The sequence below is a fragment of the Lolium rigidum genome, chromosome 3, assembly GCF_022539505.1.
Source record: "Lolium rigidum isolate FL_2022 chromosome 3, APGP_CSIRO_Lrig_0.1, whole genome shotgun sequence".
Classification (NCBI taxonomy): Eukaryota; Viridiplantae; Streptophyta; class Magnoliopsida; order Poales; family Poaceae; genus Lolium; species Lolium rigidum.
Window position 1 is genome coordinate 401,310,201 of NC_061510.1, and position 15,823 is coordinate 401,326,023.

At 44.8% G+C, this 15,823-nt stretch overlaps 3 protein-coding genes across 3 annotated transcripts; all 3 read left to right on the forward strand.

Moving 5' to 3' along the window:
• Positions 1–5,663: 5,663 nt before the first annotated feature.
• Positions 5,664–6,629, forward strand: LOC124700939. Its single transcript, XM_047233005.1, has one exon. The coding sequence runs from the start codon at positions 5,664–5,666 to the stop codon at positions 6,564–6,566; it is 903 nt and encodes a 300-aa protein (XP_047088961.1). The 3' UTR covers positions 6,567–6,629.
• A 4,274-nt stretch (positions 6,630–10,903) lies between these two features.
• LOC124700940 (protein PARTING DANCERS homolog) lies at positions 10,904–13,254 on the forward strand. Its single transcript, XM_047233007.1, has 8 exons — positions 10,904–11,022; positions 11,114–11,202; positions 11,299–11,394; positions 11,472–11,566; positions 11,656–11,696; positions 11,791–11,874; positions 12,370–12,528; positions 13,029–13,254. Exons 1-7 carry the CDS (start codon positions 10,915–10,917, stop codon positions 12,517–12,519), a joined length of 663 nt encoding a protein of 220 aa, XP_047088963.1. The 5' UTR covers positions 10,904–10,914; the 3' UTR covers positions 12,520–12,528; positions 13,029–13,254.
• Positions 13,255–14,586: 1,332 nt separating this feature from the next.
• On the forward strand, positions 14,587–15,162 carry LOC124697773 (putative ripening-related protein 5). Its single transcript, XM_047230316.1, has one exon. It carries the CDS (start codon positions 14,587–14,589, stop codon positions 15,160–15,162), a length of 576 nt encoding a protein of 191 aa, XP_047086272.1.
• The last annotated feature ends 661 nt before the right edge of the window (positions 15,163–15,823 follow it).

Here is a 15,823-nt window from a genome sequence, read left to right on the forward strand (position 1 = left end):
AGTAGGGAAGTTATCATATAAGATGGGTTGCAGTGTGGAAGTATCTCTCCTTTAGTTGGTTATCTATGTATCCCTTGGTGTGAGTTATCGTTATGGAATATTAATGAGAAGTCTTATCATTTACATATTGCACATCTTATTTTAGTTTGCAATCTCTATTATATGATTGATCTTGTTATTAGTATTGGTATCACTTTGGGAGCATTGAGTTAATCTATTTGGTTTTGGCAAACTTAGCATTGGTCAATAGCAACAACACTTTGAGGTTTAGGTAGAAAAGAGAAATACTTGTAGATATGTTGTTTCATTGTCTTTCTTTCTTGTTAGCTCATAGCTTATTATTCTGAAGTTAAAATTGTTTGTGCTTACAAGGAAGATGCATGATTGTTTCTATCACATGTATACTTGTTTGTTTCCCTCAACTCTCATGCTTGCTAATCAACCTTGCTAGCCAAAAACCTGTACCGAGAGGGAATGCTTCTCGTGCATCCAAACCTTAACCCAAAACCATGCCATTTGTGTCCACCATAACTACCTACTACATGGTATTTCCTGCCATTCCAGGCAAATACTTCGTGTGCTACCTTTAAACAATTCAAAATTTACTATCTCTAATTTGTGTCAATGTTCTATAGCTCATGAGGAAGTATGTGGTGTTTTATCTTTCAATCTTGTTGGGCAACTTTCACCAATGGACTAGTGGCTTCATCCACTTATCAAATAACTTTGCAAAAAGAGCTGGCAATGGGATTCCCAGTCCTGAGTTAATTAACTTTCATAATTTTACAAATAGACACTCCTCCATGGTATGTGATTGTTGGGTGGCACCCGAGGATTCGGTTAGCCGTGGCTTGAGAAAGCAAAGGAGGGGAGGAGTGTCATCTAAATAAAACTAAAATAAAAAGGCACTCCTTCATGGTATGAGATTGTTGGCGAGCACCGAGGATTCGGTTAGCCATGGCTTGTGTAAGCAAAGGTTGGAAGGAGTGCCAACCAAAAATAAAACTTTATGGAAGCCGCTCTTCGAGAGTTTGTCTAGCAAGGGGGTTAGAGAACCCGCTACCATTCGTTGACAATAAGAAACACCTCTCAAAAATGTACTTTCATACTCTCTATATGATTTCAAAATTGAAGAAGCTCTAGCACATGATTTAATCCCTGCTTCCCTCTGCGAAGGGCCTGTCTTTTACTCTATGTTGAGTCAGTAAACCTATTTCCTTCCATCTTGAGCAAGCATTTGAGTTGTTGTGATCAAACCATCTATATTTTGATCTATTTCATCATGTCTTTTATTCTTACTTGTTTAGTGCAAGTTTTATCTGAATGAATATAGCTTTGAAGATTATCAATGATTATGAAGAGATTATTATGATCGAGTATGCAAGCTATGCCATATAAACTTTAATATGAGAGCGCTGCTCGATAGATAAGTATAACCTGTTAATTGTTCTCTGACCAAGAACGAAGTTTGCCATTACCAATTATGATTTCTTATGCACCTTTATTTGTGATTACTCTCTACTTGTTTCAAGTTAAATTATATTAGAAAGTTGTTCATTAGAATGTCTTGTGTGAATGAATATGATGCTTCTTGTCCGTATTTTATTTATCGACTCTTCACTCCATAAACATGTGGTCCTGTTTACCGAGTTCAGTTTCGCTTGGGGACAAGCGAAGTCTAAGCTTGGGGGGAGTTGATACGTCCATTTTGCATCACTATTTTGTATCATAATTGGCTATTATTCATTGATATATTTCATATTTGGAGATGATACTTATGTTATTTCATCTATTTTGCATGTTTCATGATTATTGAGGGATCGCGCACCGGAGCCAGGATTCTGCTGGAAAAAGCGTCGTCAGAAGGCAATATTTCGGAAGATCAACAATTGCCAGAAATTATCTAAAAAATCCTATTTTTCCAGAAGACGATGGGAGCCAGAAGGAGGAACCGAGGAGTAGGAGGGCCGCCGTGGGCCCACCTCATAGGCTGGCGCGACCCAAGGCCTGGTCGCGCCGCCCTGTGAGGAGGGGGCCCACAACCCCCTCTGGCCCCCTCTCCTTCGCGTACATCTTCGTCCCGAAAACCTAAGACCTGGAGGATAGTCGCGAGGAGTCACAGCCGCCTCTGCGGGGCGAAAAACACCAGAGAGAAAAGAGCTCTCCGGCAGGCTGAAATCTGCCAGGGAAAATCCCTCCCGGAGGCGGAAATCAACGCCATCGTCACCGCCATCGAGCTGGACATCATCTCCATCACCATCGTCATCATCTCCATCATCATCACCCGCCATCTCCACCGCTGCACCTCGTCACCGCTGTAACAATTAGGGTTGAATCTAGATTGTTTGATAGGGAAAACTCTTCCGGTATTGATCTCTACTTGTTATTGATGCTATTGAGTGAAACCATTGAACCAAGGTTTATGTTCAGATTGTTATTCATCATCATATCACCTCTGATCATGTTCCATATGATGTCTCGTGAGTAGTACGTTTAGTTCTTGAGGACATGGGTGAAGTCTAAATGTTAGTAGTGAATTATGGTTGAGTAATATTCAATGTTATGATATTTAAGTTGTGGTGTTATTCTTCTAGTGGTGTCATGTGAACGTCGACTACATGATACTTCACCTTTATGGGCCTAGAGGAATACATCTTGTACTCGTTTGCTAATTGCGGGGTTGCCGGAGTGACGAAACCTAAACCCCGTTGGTATATCGATGCGAGGAGGGATAGCAGGATCTCGTAGTTTAAGGTCTGTGGTTAGATTTATCTTAATTACTTTCTTGTAGTTGCGGATGCTTGCAAGGGGTATAATCACAAGTATGTATTAGTCCTAGGAAGGGCGGTGCATTAGCATAGGTTCACCCACACAACACTTATCAAAACAATGAAGATTAATCAGCTACATGAAGCGAAAGCACTAGACTAAATTCCCGTGTGTCCTCAAGAACGTTTGGTCATTATAAGTAAACAAACCGGCTTGTCCTTTGTGCTAAAAAAGATTGGGCCACTCGCTGCAATTATTACTCGCGCATTTTACTTACTCGTACTTTATTCAACTGCTGCATCAAAACCCCCTGAATACTTGTCTGTGAGCATCTACAGTGAATCCTTCACCGAAACTGCTTTTCAACACCTTCTGCTCCTCGTTGGGATTGACATTCTTACTTATCGAAAATACTACGATACACCCCCTATACTTGTGGGTCATCAGGGAGTACATACAACTGTAAATGGATCATCGAGAAAGGTTGATAATAGCCAAAACATATTGCCGGTATATGTACCTGTTCCTATAAGCTCTAACATAGGATATTTTTTTTGGAGAGGTTGTGTTTTGTCTCCTATGCGTGTATAACCTTATTATGAAAAATGCATCAAAAGATAAATTTAAAATATCAAAAAAAAAATCTGAAAGAAAATTCTATGTGTACATCTATACATATTATGTTTGTGCACAAGTTTTCAGGAAAATAAGATTTTATATGGCCTGTTTATAAAATACAAACAAATGTCCTAAAATATTTCTGTTGGAGCATAAAAAAAATTCAATTTTACACTGGACACAAAAATATTGCTCTTTCCCGAAAACTTGTGTGTGAACACATAATTGCGGATGCATATATGATTTTGCCTAAAATTTTTAGACTTTTTAAATTGTGTTTTCAAACAATAGGTTTATATCATTTATATGCACCATGGTAGAATTGGATTTTTGAAAAAATGGAGCACTGCTTTCTGAATGACATAAATGATACGTCAAATTCGACCATTTAAAACTTTGAGTGTAGCTTTGCGTGGAGACGAAGCAGATGGAAAGAGTATTGGATCTCCAGGAGGTGAGTAAATGCTGCCTCGTGGGTGAGCAGTTAACAGATGAGATGGGTAGGGCCCGGATCCAAGAAAACCGTTGTCCTGGCTCATTGATGTCAGTTACCTCACAGCTTGGGACACCTACCCCTGGTAGTTTAGCTCTGTTGCAGAAAACAGTAAAGTATTTTTGTTTTGATTCTCCATATACATTCTTTACGTATTTAGCATGTACGTACGTGCGCATACTTTATTTGCAGTAGGCCTAGTTGCTTCCCACGAGCTGAAGTCAAATTTGCGAGAAATGTTTTCTATGCAATAGAGATTTGCACTTAATTTTTGTGCAACCCCAATCATGGAGTAGGCAACAAGTGAATGATGTAGAAACAGCTGATACGAAGGCAATAATTGAGAAAGCATGTGTCGCCATATAAATACTTCTGTCACTAAACATTGCAAACGCAATTCTCAACCTGCCTTTGAATTTCTCGCTTGTCATAAATGTATTTGGAGACACCATCACCTACAGAGAAGTACTACTCCTACTAGAGCCACCTCACACCCACTCCACAATAATCAACCAAGTGGACAAAGATTATTTCGTAAACATCTCTGTCTGTGCAACAAAAATTACGACTATACTAGTACAATTTTTGCCAGAAAAGAAAAACAGCTAGGGATGGAGTAAACACTGGCTGGATTTGCTGTAGCAGGGTACACACTGCAGTCATTTTCTACTGTAATGCATGTGAACTTGTCCTCCCAAGGCCAAGTCCCAAGAGCAAGTTTTTTAAAAAGCTGCTGGTATTCTCATGGCAAAAGGCAGTAGACTGGAGGATCAAGACCCAAGAGAGAGAGAGAGGAAGTACTACTACCTAGATGACCAGATAGATTCCTTTTTCAACAGTTGCATGGAGCAATTGGCTCATTCAGCCCCTTATTTAGCTCATACTGGTCCAAATGACTGTCAAATTGTCCAAGACAGGATCATAGTTTTACTTCCACTTTCACCCCATGAACACGAAATTTCCTGCTTCTTTTTTGGATCTTAACAGCAAGGGTCCTCAACCATTGATTCCCAGGAAATTGTGCTGGAAAAGCTACTAAGCTTACAAAGAAACCATGGTCCATGGACAACAATGGCAGCAGTTACAAAAGAGCAAAGGAGAGCAGGCAGCACCTGCTCCTCCCTCCTCCCTCCCTCACTCCATGAGTTGGCTGACAGTGCTGTGCCTTGTTATCTTGTAGGTGCCCCCATTGATTTCATTTCATCCCCCCTAACCTTTTGTCTCCTTCCACCCTCCTCCTCCTCCTCACTGCTACTGCAGCTCAGCTACTACTACTTCCTCACTTCTCTGCTGCTTCTTTCTTGCTCCTCCTCCCACCTCTCCCTGCCCTCTGTGGTTGCTAGCTACTGCACCAGTTGCTGCTTGCTCCAGCTAGCTGCTCTCCCAACCTTCTTGCCTGAACCGAGGCCTCATGTTGAAATTTGAGGGAAGCCTCGCCTGCTGAAGAAATCTCGGTGAGAGGTTTGCTCTCCTGCCGCAGCAAAGCTGGTCCGAGCTTGATTGCGGCGGAAGAGGGCGGCTCCGTGACGGAAGCTTGCTTCTTTGGGCGGTTCCCGGTGCTGCTTTCGGCAGCAAAGGCGGGGCGGGATCTCGCGTCCACTTGCGGCGGCGTTGCCGGATCGAGAAATCTCCTGCGGCGGCAAACCGTGTACTTTGCAAGCAGGAGAGCGCCGTTCTTCTCGGCCGGCATTGCGGGCCGTCTGTCTCTCGCCGTGCTCCGAGCGGTGGGGGGACTGCACGCGCGCGCGCACGCAAGGTGTTCGCCGAAAAAGCGCGGCGAGCCATGAGGGACTTCCCGTCCTGCTTCGGGGAGAGCGGCGTCCAGATCGCGGACGCGGCGTCGTCATCTACGTCGAGCGCGGGCACCAAGGGCGGCGCGGCGCAGAACCTGGTCACCTGCCTCTACCGGGCGCAGCTCGCCGGCCGGCCCTGCGCGATCTCGGTCACCTGGAGCCGGAGCCTCATGGGGCAAGGGCTCAGCGTCGGCGTCGACGACCTCTCCGGCTCCGGCTCCGGCTCCGGGCAGTGCCTCTGCAAGGCGGACATCAAGCCCTGGCTCTTCTCCAAGAAGAAGGGGTCCAGGAGCCTGGACGCCGACGGCGGCAAGGTGGACATCTTCTGGGACCTGTCGGGCGCCAGGTTCGGCGCGGGGCCGGAGCCACTAGAGGGGTTCTACGTCGCCGTGGTGTTCGACCTCGAGCTGGCGCTCCTGCTCGGGGACATGAGGAAGGAGGCCTACCGGAAGACCGGCGCCACCCGGCCCGTGTCCAACGCCGCGTTCGTGGCCAGGAGGGAGCACATTTACGGCAAGAAGCTCTACTCCGCCAAGGCGCAGTTCTGCGACAATGGCCAGTTCCATGATCTCGTGATAGAGTGCGACACCCTTGGCCTCAAGGATCCCTGCCTCGAGATACGGATCGACAAGAAGCCCGTCATGCAGGTGAAGAGGCTGGCCTGGAAGTTCAGGGGCAACCAGACCATCCTCGTCGACGGCCTGCCGGTCGAGGTGTTCTGGGACGTCCACAGCTGGCTCTTCGGGTCGACGACCAGCAATGCGGTCTTCATGTTCCAGACATGTCAAGCGCCTGAGAAGTCGATGCCGTGGTCCTACTCGCAGATTTTCAGGGAGTCTAGAGCACAAGGTCTTGGCTTCTCGCTCATCCTCTATGCGTGGAAGATCGAGTAGGCGTTTGCAGGGCAACAATTTGCTTCTGCACCTGCCTCCTTCCTAGTGCTAACAAGCTGTTTCAGTGAGTGTCTGTTCTTCCCAATGCTATGGGGACTCCAATATATGTTTTTTTCATTCTTCTCTTACCTTTGGTTTTGCCATCTTTTGTGAACGTTGCTGTTGAACTGTCTGGCAAGATTTTGTGACATCCCAAGTGTGTTTTGGTCACTTCTTTCCCTTCCTCGTGCCCAAGTGAGTTCGGTTCTATTGCTCTAAATACTAGTTGAACTATGACAATGCTCTAAGAATGTTGTCATGATGTAAGGTACATACTCAAAGTTCAGATACAGAGTATTTGTTGATGATAATAGTATTGTCTAATGATTGTGGTCTTTCTTTTTTTGTTTCTACTTGTTGTTCTATGATCAGTAACAAATGTTACCCTTAGAATAAACTTATAAATTACCATCAGAATATAGCTTTGATCCTGTGGACCGTAGTTTGCTTCTGCTCTCCTTCCTAATGCTAATTCAGTGAGTGTCTGTTCTTTGGAATGTTATGGAGACTCCAATATATGTTCTTTCATTTTTCTTTTTGATTTTCCCATCTTTTTATAAACGTTGTGTTTGAATTGTCTGGCAAGATTCTGTGATATCCCAGTGTGTTTTTGTCACTTCTTTCTCTCACTCATGCCTAAGTGAGATAGGTTCTACTAATGCTCTAAATATGAACTATGGCAATGAAAGTTTGGATACAGAGTATTTGTTAATGATGGTAGTATTGTCTAATGATTGTGTTATTTTCTTGTTTCTACTTATTGATCCCACCGTGTTCCCTTATTACCAGTAGCAGATCTTACCATTACGATAAGGTTATAAAATACTATCATAATATAACTTTGACCCTGTGTAAAAGTGGATGTTTTGAGGAATAAATACACATGGAATGGAATGCTTGATCACCAAGTCTGTTACACTGATGGCAGCCCTTTTTGTGCTTATGTGCCAACCTTTTACAGGAGACAGATCATCGTACTGAGAAGCCTGGAGTTCAGATGCTGCAACTTAGGCTGGTGCCAATGCACCACCTTACTCTCACCCGCCACGTCAGCTTTTTTTCCCACTCTCACCCCTCTCTCACCCCACTCTCACCCCACGGTGCCAGTGCACAGGCTATAGTGTTACCTCTCACTTCTCTCTCCTCCACATCACTATTTCTTTTTTAGATTAAGTTTATTTCACTCGATTTTTTTAGACATTCAAAATAATGCAAAGAAATTATTTTATTCAACTAAAAATATTACGGATTACATAACAATTAATAAAAGTACATAATAAATAAAAATTCTACTCCTCTTCCTCTTCTTCCTGCTGCTCCTCCTCGTCCTCACCATCTTCCAGACCAAGCTCTTTTTCGCACATCTTGATCGCCTTCGCATGTTTGCGCTTTTCTGCTTCGGTCATGTCGTTGGCTGATCGGTCTTTCATTTTGTTCCATTGCTTGAATAGCTTAGCCTTCACTAAACCCTTCATCATGTTTCTCATGGCGAAGGATTTGCTTCCTACCTCACTGCTTGATGAGGTTGCCTTCCCCTTCCTCCTTGCACTACGTACCGCGGCCTTGGCTCTATCGCGGCCCGGTGGACGTTCCTCCTCCGTAGTCGCGTCGCCAGAGCTGTACTCACCAGAAACTCCCAGACGGCTTCTCTTCGATGTGGAATCGGTTCCACTACCAGGACCATGTTGTCCTTTCCACTTCGCCCCTCTCTCGCCCGCTCTCGCCCCTCTCTCGCCCGCTCTCGCCCGCCTCTCGCCCGCATCTCGCCCGCCTATCGCCCCACTCTCGCCCGCTCTCGCCCGCCCTATCGCCCGCGACGCTCTCGCCCGCGTCTGCCATCGCGCCGCCCCGCCTCTCGCCCCGCTCTCGCCTCGCTGTCGCCTCCAACGCGGGCGTTAGCCGGCGGGAGCGAGCGATATCGCCGGGCGCCCCGCGCGTCGCCTCGGCACCCTCGTCCCGCCCCACTCCCGCCCGCCTCCCGCCCAGCGCCGGGCGATACCGCCTCCCCTCCCGCCCCGGTTGGCACCAGCCTTAAAGATCATCGAATTCTATCATCCTTCAGATCAGTTTGGTTGATATTATTTTATACATCTCTGAAACTTATCATCTTGTGATTTTGTTTGTGTGGTTTCGTGGTGTTTTCTTGCAGTGTTTTTTTTTTTCTTTTGACATACTTTCTGTGTTTTCTTATTCGCTAAGCGGTTTAGTCATCTGCATTGAGTGTGCAGCCCTCCAAAAAAAAAAATTTAGTGAGGAGGTTCCATTGACGTCAACAATGATGATCGATGTAATTAAGCAGCCTTTCCAACTGCTGGAGTACTTCAGCGCTGATGTTTGACAACTACTAATGTATTATCCTGAGCCATTGACAACACATTTAAATCTCACACCATGATTTGCTTTCCTCTCTGATAAGGACAGTACTTTGTATCCTCTTTTCCTGTTTGTATTTTGTAATTTATTGATTTTGTTAAATTTGCTTGATGTTTCCCTTCCAACAGAAGATTGTGAGGTTCATCAGTCGCTCTATATAGGATTTTTTTTTTTGGAACTGCAGTCATACAATGGGCCGCTGAATTTGGTCATGTACTATTAAACTAAGTAAGATATGAGTTGATTATGCTCTGCATAAGATTGTGAGGTTTTATGATTGGCTTATTTTATATGGATATTATGGAGGAAAACCTCAATCACTAAGCTGAGCTTGAAGTGCTACTCCCGTGCTTGCTGTATTGCTCTTAGGCTAAGAGCATCTCCAACTGGACGCAAATAGACGCAAAGCGATCGTTTGCGATTGCACTGTCGAAAATAGGTCCGTCCACCAGCCCAGCGCCCCGTGAACTAACTGGGCTATCCGCGATAACTCAAACACGACTGAAATTTGCTTCACGAATGTGAATGTCTTTGCGCGAACGCGGCACAGACAGCTCACGCGTCTGCTTGGTTGATTAGTGCAACAAGTAAAATGCATTATTGTGTATGTGTAACAAATACCTCAATTTTGAAACATGAGACAAAAATATCTTTACAAGCTTGATAAATTCATGAGAAGATGTTTGTGCCATCCATTATTATTAGGGTTTTCTGGCATAGCCAAGAGGGTTAACCAACATCATGGCAGCTCAACCAGACTCAAAAAAAGCCTTGACAAACGCAACCCTTTGTGGAACAGTTTGTGCGGATCATGGATCATGTCATGCGGAAGTTGGGTATTTTAACTCTTTGTGGCTGTTGAGCCAATAAATTACTCACTCCGTGTTAAAATGAATGCTTTACTTTTGTAAAAATATAGATATATCTATAATAAAATGTGTTTGTATCTGAGTCGAAGGAGGAGGCAGTAATGTTTTTTCGAAAATCTGGAAGTCAAGTTAAAAAAAAAATCTTGAAGTCGCAGCAATGCTCTGCTGGTGAAGGCAAATTTTGAGAAAAAAAATAGGGCGACGTGTGGAGAAGGCCCCAGCCTAGGAGTAGGAGCCTCCGCGGCGGCGTCCAGCTCAACGGCTCCTTCCCCTTTCCCCTTCACCCGTCGCTGCCTCGCGCCAACGCACCGCCGGCCGCAGCCAGCAGCCTGGTCTCTGCTCCCCGCTCCGGCCTCCTCTCCCTTCCACATGGAGCGCTCCGTGTACTCCACCGGCCGGACCTCCCTCCCGCCGCCGCGGCCCCAACCCGCTGCAGCTCCAGGTGCGCCCATCCATCCACCCGCCAACTCATCTCTCCCTCCCTCCCTCCCTCCTCACGCACGCACGCGCCGTCCCCCACCGGCCCGCGGCCCTCGCCAACTAGGGTTCCGGCGCCGCACCGCGATTCACTGCACGCGCTCATGATTAAGCCCCTCATGTTTCTAAGCAACATTGGTCGATGCCCTTCCTTCATTTCCTAACTAGATTTGACGCAGTGGTGTTGCGTTTTGCGCTGCTCGGCTTGGCCGAAATGATGTTGTCCTTGCGTATGTCATGTGATGTGTTGATAGGGGTTCAGGACCATGGTCCATGGCCATTCTGAAATTCGCACCGTACCCGATTCGAATCGATATCTTAAGAATTTTGGATTCCGAGATCCGCAATGGATTAAGTATCGGTAGCACTGTCATGCCCAGATAAGATAAAGTGGCAGACTGACCCTATCTTTCTGTTACTCGTGGAAATGACTGACTGACTGACTGAATGTTGTGTGTGTGTGTGTGTGTGGCTCCCAAGGTTAGGTTCGAAAATTGTTCTGCTAATCCTAGAACCACACACTTTGTTATTATTTTGAAATACATCTTGATGGATCCACTGGGTGCTGTATCGCAGGCCGTGGAGTGTGCATGATGAGCACGTCGTGGAGGGACAAACAGGACCCCAACCTCATCAACTACATCGCCGCGTTCCTGGCTGCCAACTCGTATCGCCTAAACTTCCTCTTGTTATCTCCTGTAAGCACCCCTTCCTGCTCTGCGATTCACGGGCTGCGGATGGTTTCGTGCTTCTCTTTGTGTACCCCTGATCAAGCGAGCTGTGTTCCAGGACTTCATCTTCAACAATGGGGGGTTATCCGTTGCATTCATCTTTGAGACGAGTTGGGATTCTGAGAATGCAGCTTCTGTTTTTGGCAGGTGCGAGGCTCTTTCCTGTTAAGCACACTGTATATGTTCTTCGCTGTAATGATGATTGTAATTGTGGCTTCAGGATTGGAATGGTTTTCCTTGCAGGGTCAATACACTGAAGAGGCAGTTCAAAAATCTCTATGTTGTTGTGGCTGTTCCCAAGGTGGAGCAAATCGAGTCATTCAACCGCTCGTATTTCCAGTAAGCGCCTAATATGCTATATCTTGCTAGTGCTGGAGTATGTTGGATCGTTGTTACCCATGTGTGTCCTAACCAAGGTACAACATGGAGCTTGGCTGCCCTACGTTTGTGCCTGTTAACGACCCGGAGATGGGATTCGAGAAAATGCTCAAGATAGCTCATGCTCGTGGAGGTAAATATATCTCTAACTTCGTTTGGCTCATCATCAAGCCCTGAGCTGCAAGCAGCTGACACCGGTCAACGAAATGTGTTTTTCTTCAGTGTGCAAGCAGCAGGACATTACCTCAACAATGAGGAATGAGGTACTCTCACGTGTTTTTGGATCCTTCGGTGCACTTGTTTTAGCTCTGAAATTAAGCAAAATGATATTCTTGCATGTGTGCCGGTACTCGGTAGCGGGAGCAAGCAGTTCAGTCCATGGATGCCTTTTTACATGTGCTCACCTCCATTCCTGGTATTGATGATCATGATGCCACTATGGTGCGTGCTTGAATATCTTTTATCCTTCTATGTAATTGTGTGATCTCTTGGTTACTTACAAACAAATTTCAGATCCCAGTTATTAGTATGTTTTGTCTCTTGTGAAAAACAACTCAAATGGGTAGCCATTGTTAACACATGTTGTAAGTAAGATCATTTCCGTTGCCATTGACGATAATTATGCTAAAGCACGGTAAATGATAGTCCATGTTAGATCAGAGCTCCTCTAACACAATTGACTTCTGATGAAAATACTTGACTATCAAACTAATCAAGAACAAGAATGAAGCATTTGCTAGATTATCTAGAACTTAGCATTTTTCCATTCTCTGGTCTCTGCTCTGCACTATTTATCAGGCCATGTTATTTACAGTCAATTCTAACAGTGAACACCAAATTTCATTTTTCTAGTTAACTGGTCTGTGTTTTGTGTCTCTACACTACTCGTATCAGTATCATGCGGGGCTGATAGACATGCTACTCTTGATCTCATAGCTTTCCCAAGCTATTGGCTCTATTGAAGCAATCGCAAAAGCATCTGTGGGTTTTATTCTAGAAAACACTGACCTCTCCACGGATAAGGCGAAGACAGTTGTCACGTTCTTCAGGGATCCGCAGTACTACTTGAGCCCTAAAATCAACTAATTCTTGCAGGTATTGTAGGCGTAGCAAATGTAGTTTTATTTATTTAGTTTTAAGTACTGCTACTGTTACAAACTTTCCTGTCAGAGAACTGTCGACCTACTATTCTTCCATGACTTGTTTAATGAGTATGGAAACCTACTCATGATGATAGCATGCAGCGCTGTGCAATTACTTGTGCACTTTTACTTTTGTGTTCTCCTGCTATTTAGCTTTTCTTTCTAAATTCCTCTGGTTTTACTCATGGTGCCACTTAGTTTACTGCACGTATTTGCATGCTCAGCCTAGGGTGATCTATATGATTTGTTCCATTTAGTTTGGCTTTCGATAGCTCGTCAGATGAAATAAAAACATATACTGTATTTTGCATCTTAAACCAGTTGGTTCAGAAGTAGTTTACCTCCATATTCTGGAACCAAAGATGCCTGCCATGGTGATAATATTCAACCATTTTATGCTATAGGCTGATGCATTTACATGATAGTGACTTCGTTTTATTCTTTCACACACAGGTCAGTCGATTCGCTGGAAATCTGCATTGGGATTAACATTTATAGGCTACTTGCCCTTCTAGTGGTTTTGTTATGTGGTTGTAGAATAGAATGTATATGGCCAGAACTTCGTGTTTCTAAAACAGTTAGAATGATGGTGCCATCCTACTTGCTGGTTAATTTTTTTTCTTAATGTGCGAATAGGATTCAGATATTTAATTTTACGATAATACACGGTAATAAGACCTCTACATATGTGTTATATTTATATATCTAATCTAACCCAAGTTTCTCGGTTCTCATGACCGCTACATGGTGTCAGTCGTGGTTGGAAGCACAGGGAAAATGTTGGTATTAGTTCATTGAATTCCTTGAACCCATTCTTTCCTTAGAATCAAATATTCAGATGGCCAGAGTACTTCAATGGATCATTACTTGCTTTGAAAATTTATCTGGTCTAAGAATCAACTATCATAAAAGCGACTTGTTTACCATACATTTGTCTGAGGCTTGCGCCAGGGATTTTGCCCAAGTTTTTTTATTGTAATCTGCGCTCTTTTCCCTTTAAGTACCCTGGCGTACCTTTGCACTTCGCAAATCTTAGAAAGAAGATCTACAACCTATTATTGATCACATCATCAAAAAAATCTCTGGTTGGCGAGGCAAGTTAATTTCTAATGAGGGAAAACTTATCTTGATTAAAGCCTGTTTGGCTAGTATTTCTACATATCTTCTATCTGCGCTGAAATTTCCTAAATGGGCTATCAATGCTATCTATTCTCAAATGTCTCATTTCTTTTGGGGGGATTTGGATGATCAGCATAGATACCATTTGGGAAACTGGGGGTCAATAACTAGGAACAAAGAGTTCGATGGTCTGGGTGTTCCCAACCTCAGGGACATGAAGTTGTTGTGCCTATTGGGGTCTTGGTTTCATCGGTTCTTCATTGCTGGAGACAAAGTGCCTATTGGTCTGGGTGTTCCTAACCTGGCTATCTCAATGCACCTTGTTTTGGGACGTTTTCTCCGTATGTAATGAACCTGAAGCTGTTATTGCTGATGTCCTGGTAGATGGGGAAATACGTCAGCTGGTTTTTGTTTCTTAATGTGCAAATATGAATATGATTCTGATAATTAATTTTCGAACATGGTACGTGTACGTACGTGGTACTCTGTTCTCATGGCCGCTACACGGTGTCAGTCGAGGTTGGAAGCACAGGGAATATGTTGCTATCAGTACATTGGATTCCTTAACCCATCTGCAATAGTATATCACGATATCATCGCTCTACCTCTCTTTCCGGAGGATTCCGATGAGACGTACGGGACACGCTCGTCCTGCACTTTCAAGTTTTTAGGCAAATCATTTGATACGTTACGGACTGCCTTGTCTAAACTGAACAACGATTTGCCGTGAAAAACATGCAACCAGTTTATTTTCATAACTGAACTAGCAGAGAGGCCGGGAGATCACCATATAAAGCCGACCTTGTAGCTCTCTAAACACAAACAGGCAAACAAACTAGTGTAGCAGCAAACAAGAAGAGAGGTTATAATTCAAGAGTGTCAACTACCTAAGATGGCAACTGCAAGAGCTCTAGCCATCATGGCAATCTTCCTCCTAGTGGCGCTCTCGACCTCCCACATTGCGTCCTCACTCCGCCCAACCCTCGGTGTTTGCCGTGCAAGCGGCTATCTCCCGGGGAAGTCAGGGAATTGTGAGAAGAGCAATGACCCAGACTGTTGTGAGGATGGCAAGAGGTACCCACAGTTTCATTGCTCGCCACCGGTCACTGCGAGCACAAAGGCCGTCCTGACACTCAACAGCTTCGAGAAGGGCAAGGACGGAGGTGGTCCGTCGGAGTGCGACAACGCCTACCATAGCGATGAGGAGATGGTTGTTGCACTCTCCACCGGCTGGTTCAAGAACATGGGCCGTTGCGGGCACCGTATCAAGATCAATGCTAATGGCAAATCCGTGTATGCCAAGGTGGTGGACGAGTGTGACTCCGTGTATGGATGTGACCAAGATCACAATTATGAGCCCCCTTGTGCCAACAACATTGTGGACGCCTCTCCGGCAGTGTGGAACGCACTAGGGCTCGACCAGAACGTTGGCATGGAGGGTATCACCTGGTCCGATGGCGACAACTGATTGCAGGGCAACTCGGCATCATAAATTCATTCACATTTTATGTATATACTAATAAAAGACTCATTCATAGTTCGGTGTAATATCAATATTTTTCAAAATAAACAGTTCTTGCATATAGCCAGCACTTGTTGTTAGTTGGAAGAATGTTGCTCACGTTGCTATTAGATTTTGGTCCAACATGTCTTCCTAGTCCTAGCAAAACTTGCACACAGCACAAGCTTTCACACGTAAGAGCTAAACAATGTTATCTCGACCAAAGCTTTGACTTCAAGAAAAGTTTGAGCGAAGCAACTTCGGCGTTTCCATCTTCCAACCAACTATTTTTGAATATCCTATATATGAAGGGTGTGACTATGCCGTGCAGTGGCGGAGCTTGCCAAGAATTATGGGGGGGGGGGGGGGGGCAAAACATTAAATATCTACATCTGGGGGGCAAAGTGCTAAAAAATTCTCTTCTAAGCCTTGTAAAAAAAAATTCCTTCAGTAATTCTCAAAAAGTTGGGGGGGGGGGGGGGTGGCCCCCCTGACTTGTACATAGCTCCGCCTCTGATGCCGTGGTTGACCTAGTTTTAGTGTACGATGAGGTTACCCCGACCATGTTGTTTTTTAGGATTTAGAAAATTGTAGGCTTTCCTGAAATGGCAGTACTAGATACCGTGCG

Coding starts and splice junctions, on each gene's coding strand:
- LOC124700939 (XM_047233005.1), top strand. CDS start 5,664: ATGAGGGACTTCCCGTCCTGCTTCGGGGAGAGCGGCGTCCAGATCGCG.
- LOC124700940 (XM_047233007.1), top strand. CDS start 10,915: ATGATGAGCACGTCGTGGAGGGACAAACAGGACCCCAACCTCATCAAC. Junction 11,395..11,471: donor TTCAACCGCTCGTATTTCCA/GTAAGCGCCTAA, acceptor GTCCTAACCAAG/GTACAACATGGAGCTTGGCT. Junction 11,567..11,655: donor GATAGCTCATGCTCGTGGAG/GTAAATATATCT, acceptor GTTTTTCTTCAG/TGTGCAAGCAGCAGGACATT.
- LOC124697773 (XM_047230316.1), top strand. CDS start 14,587: ATGGCAACTGCAAGAGCTCTAGCCATCATGGCAATCTTCCTCCTAGTG.